This window comes from Magnolia sinica, chromosome 14 (genome assembly GCF_029962835.1).
Source record: "Magnolia sinica isolate HGM2019 chromosome 14, MsV1, whole genome shotgun sequence".
Classification (NCBI taxonomy): domain Eukaryota; kingdom Viridiplantae; phylum Streptophyta; class Magnoliopsida; order Magnoliales; family Magnoliaceae; genus Magnolia; species Magnolia sinica.
Genome location: NC_080586.1, coordinates 25233439 through 25240475, shown reverse-complemented (window position 1 = coordinate 25240475; position 7037 = coordinate 25233439). Strand labels below are relative to the sequence as shown.

The 7037-nt window shown below is 43.3% G+C and overlaps 1 protein-coding gene across 1 annotated transcript; it reads right to left on the bottom strand.

Moving 5' to 3' along the window:
* Positions 1-276: 276 nt before the first annotated feature.
* On the bottom strand, positions 277-2414 carry LOC131225615 (early nodulin-like protein 21). Its single transcript, XM_058221175.1, has 2 exons — positions 2204-2414; positions 277-726 (listed from the first exon to the last, which is right to left on the bottom strand). The coding sequence occupies exons 1-2, from the start codon at positions 2388-2390 to the stop codon at positions 290-292; spliced, it is 624 nt and encodes a 207-aa protein (XP_058077158.1). The 5' UTR covers positions 2391-2414; the 3' UTR covers positions 277-289.
* Between the last annotated feature and the right edge of the window lie 4623 nt (positions 2415-7037).

Here is a 7037-nt window from a genome sequence, read left to right as displayed (position 1 = left end):
TAACGTAATTCCAAGCTTTTCTATTCTTCCCAAACACCGAGTGGAATTGGCACACGACCAGATGAATCCCATCCCACCTAATCCCTTCTAATCCCACTGCCCAAACAGACCCCTAATATCCTACAAGACCTTACTAGAATCAATCCAATGAGAGGTAAAATAAGAGCTTCATAACAACAAACAATAACATAAATCCACTAAAATAGCTAAAAAAGTCTAATCTCCAACTTTAAAAAAAGAAGAAAGAAACAAAGCCAAGTCAGCCTAATACGGAGAGAAGTTTTCCTACCTAAACAAACAAGAAAATGACCATAATGCCCACGAGTGCAGCGGCAACCATGGGGATCGTTATTTTTGCAGCGGAGATAGGGGCGTCAGGCTTTCTAGTGGGGCTAGAACCCGATCCCGAACCCGAGCCGGAACCTGACCCCGAGCCCGAGCCCGAACCCGAACCCGAACCCTGCCCGCCTTGACCGCTCCCACCTGCCGTAGGGGCTGGGGCAGCTGCTGGGCTCTCATCTAGAGACTGTCCCATGACCCAGACGATGAGCTTCTGCCCGGACTCGCAGTGCCCGGGAACCCCACTTAGGAAATAGAACACCCCATAACGGTCGAATTTGAAAAGGGTATGTCCGTCAGAGAATTCAAAAATTGGATCGGAGGTATTGCAGCTGTTATAATCATCTTCCTCCACTACCAGAACTGAGTCGTTCTCGTACTTGAAATCTGCACAAGTAAAAAGCCATAATTAAAAAAAAAAAAAATCATAGAAAGGAATATCCAACCTAAGTAGGGCCCACTACTGTTGCTGATTGTGAACCGCTAACCGAGGATTCATAAAAGATCCAACGGTTCAAATTTAACACCAAAATGAACAATAACTGGAAGGTTAGGATTGTAAAATGATGTCAACTTGCACTATGACCCATTCACAGTGATGACTGGATAATCAATTGGACTGGGCCACATATGTGATGGCCCGCTATCTGATGGGCCACGCCGTCATCCAAATTATGCCCACTTCAGGCTGCCTAATAGGGCCTGTGTTGAGCCCATTTTGAAGGTGGCCCACCATCACAATAAACTAAGATCATTGGCCAGCGTGATCCACTTAGCCCAAATTCAGCCCATCTCCAATCTAAGTACAGATGAGCTCGGGTGGCAATGATCGGTCGCTCCGGCCCTACAGGGCCCCTAAAGCAGCGACCAGGACTAATGATGAATGCTCTGGCCAGATCCTGTCCATTCTGCCTTTCCAATCATCAAGTGGGCCACCGTCGAACAAAAAAAAAATATGAACGGTTTAAAAAAACTACTTGTAAGCAGTTCCCATTTGACAATTCAAGCCCAAGCCCAACCCACATATCTCAAACCAGGCTCAAAGCCGTCCTATTTCTCAGCCCCCACTGTGGCCTTGAAAAGATAGTGAAAATAAAAGAATAGCATAGGTACTTTGCTCGCATGAGATGGACGGAGAAGGGAGTATAGCAGCACGTGTACCAAAATGGCCCATGCGTTTCAGATCCGGGACATTCATCAAGTACGACACAGATGCCCGTTCAATATGGACCGTAGGCTTCTAAACGTCCATTTTTCTCATACATGTGTGGTCACGACTGATTAGAGGACTACTCTTGCTATTTGCCTTAGGCAATGACTCCTGCTTAATGAACGGCCTGGATCTTGAACAGGCGGCATATATTACCACGTGTGCCACGAATCTCTTCTAAAACAAGGGTCGGGATGATTTGTCATGGCCATCTCTCTCTGAACTCCCATTATGTTAATTTTATTCCATTAAAATTAAAAAGGGTAATGCTCTTCAACCGTCCACGTGGCACAGTTATACACTAATCCAGATCGCCCAAATTAGTGGATGGAGCTTTCTTAGCCATTAATTTGAACGGTTAGTGTTGATTGATCAACATGAATTTAGTAGTATGCTCAATCCACAATGGGACCCACATTTTGGATGGTCAGGATGGGTGTTAATCAGTGCCGCATGTGAGGAGTATGAATCTCCATTAATTTCTAAAACTACCCAAAACATAAAATTTCAATATTAAATCAAAACTCTATGAAACTGGGTCAACTCGTCCGATTCAACTCAGAAAGTTGCGTTCCAAAACTGAGTTTGAATAACTCGATCTAGTTTCCAAATTGAGTGGACTAAATGCATCTAAAGAGAGTAATGGATTCTTACACAAGGAATCTCCAACATGGAATCTGTTCCTCGTGGCCCACTCGTTGTACGTCTCAGTCTCGTTTCCAGTCGGCTCCATCCAACCTCGCGGCCCACCTACGCGAAACCGGTTATCTGATTCGGAAAAGTGGGCCATTGAGATCAACAACAGAGAAGAGAAGAAGATGAAATTGTAGAACGAAGCCATGGATGGAATCGCTTGAAATTAGTAGAGATTGTGTATTGTAGAAAATGAAGAGAGTTGGATTTTTAAAATCCAAAAGAGGAGGGAAGGGTAGTTAAAGTTAGTTATTTCCTTCTTTTGGATGATTGGAGGAGGGAACCGAAGTGGGGTAGTTACACGTGGAAACTGTTACCGAAGCCTGCCACGTGGCATGACCGGGTCTTGCGGGGAAGGGGATTTGGATGCGTGGCGATCGGATGTGAGGCATGTTTACTCCACGTGAGATGAAGATGAACGGGGATCTGGAAAGGTGAACTGAGGATCGGGACCGTACATCTAAGGGACTGTATGATGGATGGTGGATGAGAGAAAGCGATGGTTATGAATGTTGTGATGGTGTGATTTTTGAGATGTGGGCCATCTAGGGGAAATCCCAACGAATGGACGGTATGGATCCACTATCTAGCCTTCCACGTGGACGGTTGAAGGTGGCTCTGTCATGATGGAGAAGGAGAGGAGCAGGTGTTACGATCACATGAATGCGGGGCCCAAAGTGATGTACGTGACTTACATCCACACCGTCCATCCGTTTTGACATCTCATTTGAGAGCATTTTACCAAAATCCAAATCTAGGTGGACCACACCACCAAAGCAGTGGTGATTGAATACTTACCCTTAAAAACATTTCCTGGACAAATGAAATATTTATTTGTCATCCAACTTGTTCATAAGGTCAGTATAACTTCAATGAAGTGATTACACAAGTTTCAGCTTGATCCAAAACTTTTGTGGCCCATTAGAAATTATTAATGGTCATTCACCTATGTTTCCTATCATATGGGTCCACTCGAGATTTAGATACATTCATTTTTTAAGATCATGCTTTAAAATAAACAGTAACTCACAAGAGTTTCAACACAGGTTCATGGATTCGAGTACCTATTGTAGTGAAATCTTACATGGTATAAGTTCACGGGAGTGTGTAAAATAAATAAAAAAATAAAAAATAAAAAATAAAAAATCATATACATCGATTGAACCGCAGATCCACCCATGTTCGGGAAGAAGCAATGGATTTGATCCACTGATATCATGTATGTGTTGTATCCACGTTGGCCATCAATTTTTCCCTGCTCATTTAAGTGGGCGATCCCAAGTAGGTCCATTTCTCTAGTGAAAAACACTATAAGAAACAGGGGTCATTAGCCATTAAAAACTTCTCCAAGTTTATGTTGGTGCTTTTCCTTAATTCAGGTCTATTGTACCTTATTGACATGTCATATGGCAAATACAAATTATGATCAGGGGTGTATATGAACCGAGCTAGCTCGGTCAACTCGCTCAACTCGGCCTGAAAAAGCTCAACTTGGCTCAACTCAAAACTGAGTTCGATCCAAGTTGAGCCATTTTTTACAGCTCGAAAATGAGTTCGAATCGAGTTCGAGCTAGCCTCAGCTCGACTCGACTCGGATCGATATATGGCTCAACTCAGATCGACTCGGTGATATGATATATATTAAAAAAAAAAAAAAACCCCTAAAATCCCCTTTACCTCTTTTCAAAATACACCTTGTCACCCCTCTCCTTGCTCCCTCTCTCCCTAGCCCTTGCTTGTCCCAGACCTATGCCTGACCCTAAAATCCACTTTACCTCTTTAATCTCTCTCTCATCTCCAGCCGCCCCTCTCGGCTCTCTCATCTCTCTCTCTCTCTCTGCTCGTCCCCCCGCGCCCCCCCCCCCTCTCTCTCTCTCTCTCATCCCGCCCGACCAGTAAGGTCAGCAACCTGACTAGCAGAGGCCCTTCGCCTCTTGATGAGGGTCAAATATTGCATATCAGACCCTAATTATTGCCTGATTTTACGTACATGATAACGTTTAACGGAATATTTTAATTATATTTTTGTTACAGGATGAAATCAGGGGCGTTGATGGAAAAAGACTACTACAAGCATGGATTTGACACTCCGAAGTCACCAGAGCAAGGCACGCACCCCAGAGAACTAAGACTGAAGAATTTACATGCCAGGGACCCGAGGAAATCAAGCCGTTCACATTAAAAAGGCCCGAAAATGGTCCAGAATGCAAGATCACTTGGTTGCCGCCATCCGATTGACTCGAAACTTCATACATGGGATGGAGGGCATAAATAAACCGTACACATAAAATTTCAACCATTGGATATCTCGAGAAGTGGCCCAACGGCCAGATCAGCCCTTTAATTCCTTAAGTGGGGCCCACCTGGTCCCTGGATATGGCTCATCTTTGGTATCAACGCTTTAAATTACATGGAGAATCATATGGACGGAGGAGATTTGGTGCACACATCATGATGGACCTCACATGTGCACTGCATGCACACAGTGCAGACGCACACCGGCAGTGCATCCATTCATTCAAGGTCGGTCAGCAGGCGCTGACCGACGAAATTTAAAAGAAAAAGGAAGTTTCCGTTTTCGGCTTCACAGAAACGGAAACAGGGACTTGCGGTCCCCTGTTGTGGGCCACCATCACGACTTGTGGGTCTAATCTGGACCGTCTATTAGACCATAATGGCCCATATTACCATCGCCAAGGTGGCGTTATTTCAGATGGCAGTATATATCGATTTTTAACCGTTCAAAAACAGAATGGACGGTAGGTTTAAAACCCTGTGAGCTACCACGAATTTGATCTAGAATTGAGCATGTCCGACCGGTTTTTCAATGTCAATCCAATGGACGGACTGGATTTTGAAGATAATGTCAATAGTGGGTCCCACCAGCATCACAGCGCGATCAATGCAACGCCCTGTTTACGCACGACCGACACTGTCCGATTTCTGCAGCGGTTTTGGCCCACCATACTTGATCAGATGAAAGATCTGATCCGTCCATCATGAAGATGACTTGGAAACGTCCTAAGGGATGGTATTTACTAGGAAACTGATGAGGAAAAGGGGGGCTGTTTTACATCTGAACTTGGCAGCGAAAGGGAGTCCGCACGCGGCTGTTGCTGCGACAGCGTTTCCAGCACGTCTCTCCACCGCCTACACTGCTATAAGAGAGAGAGAGCTCGTTTTAGAGGGGAAGCCAGGGAGGAAAGATCCAGAAAAGAGAAGAAAAGAGAAGAAAAGAGGAGAAAGCAAGAGAGAAGATAAGGAATTCAAGAGCAATTCCAGGGAGCCGGATCATCCAAGTTTTTGGAGATTTTTTTAGCTTGGAGAAGCAAGAGATAGAGAGGAAGAAAGAAGAGAGAGATTGGAAGGATGTTTTTCTTTTATCATATATATTTTTCCTTCTTTCCAGTTGATTTCATAAGTAGCTAAATTTCTTAGCTAGGGCTGAGATGAAGCCCCTAACTTGAATAACCCTTGTTATGTGTTGATTTCGTTTTGATTTAATTGATGTGTTTTCTTCTCTAGTGTGCTTAATTGGAAGTTCTGTACTTCTCCATTCTAAGAGCTCAACCAAAGTCTAGTATGGATGTTGTTTGGATTACTATTCTAGGCGCTTGTGTCTGATCATGAACAGGTTCCTATAGAGGAAGAAACATGAATCTACATCTCTTCATGCCTGACCATGGATGGAAAGATGTGATCCATATGCTTTAATGAATTATACATTCTATGTACCCAACCAAGGACATAGAGTGCGCTTTATTTATTTTGATGTCAATCTGAATTAGGGTGAATCAACAGGCAGAACAAGGTTTATGATAGTTAGGGGTGGATTCGAAAGTCCTAGTCTTCTCCTTGATTGAACTTTCCTCATTATTCTCGTTATTTTTCCATTGATTCTTATTTAGTTTACTTAATTACTATCGCAAATATTTGTTGGATTAGTTAAGAAGAGTCTTAAATTTTGAATTGTGACGACCAGTCCTCGTGGGAACGATCTCGTAATACGTACCATATCTACATCTGATTCGTATACTTGCGAGTTTAAAATCATTTAAATCAGGTTGGTTTAAATAAAACATCACCTCTCTCTGCTCGTCTCGTCGCCCGACTAGCAGATGCCCTCCGCCTTTCTGCTCGTCTCGCCTATCGACCGGCAGAGACCGTCCACGTCTCTCTGCTCATCTCGCCGCTTGACCAGTAGAGGCCCTCCGCCTCTCTGCTCGTCTCGCCTCCCGACCAGCAGAGGCTGTCCGCTTCTCTTTGTTTGTCTTGCTGCCCGACTAGCAGAGGCCCGCCACCGACTCGCCTTCTCGCCCTCTGCCCGCTGGTAAGCACATGGACCCATCTTTTGTTTTAAGAAAAATGAATGAAATCTATGATTATTGTGTACTAGATCTGCATATAACAAGCTCTTGTGGCCAAATCTGATTGTGGTTAATTGTATCATGTATATTAGATTGTAAAGAAAATAGACCTAGAATTAATCTAGACCCTAAGATCATATGTATAAATGTTTAGATTGATGTAATGGGACCCATTTGAATCAAATCCTGTAAATGGGCCTAACTACATTGTCTCGAGATAAATATATGATAATTTGTATGATTACACTTATTTGTATATGCTAATGTATTTTTTGTAAATATGAATTTGTATATGCTAAATTGCTAATGTATTTTTTTTGAATGTGGATTTGGAATGATATCTAGGGCCTAACCACATATGATGATTTGGAATGATTACACTTTGTCTCGAGATAAAGATATGATGATTTGTATGATTACGCTTATTT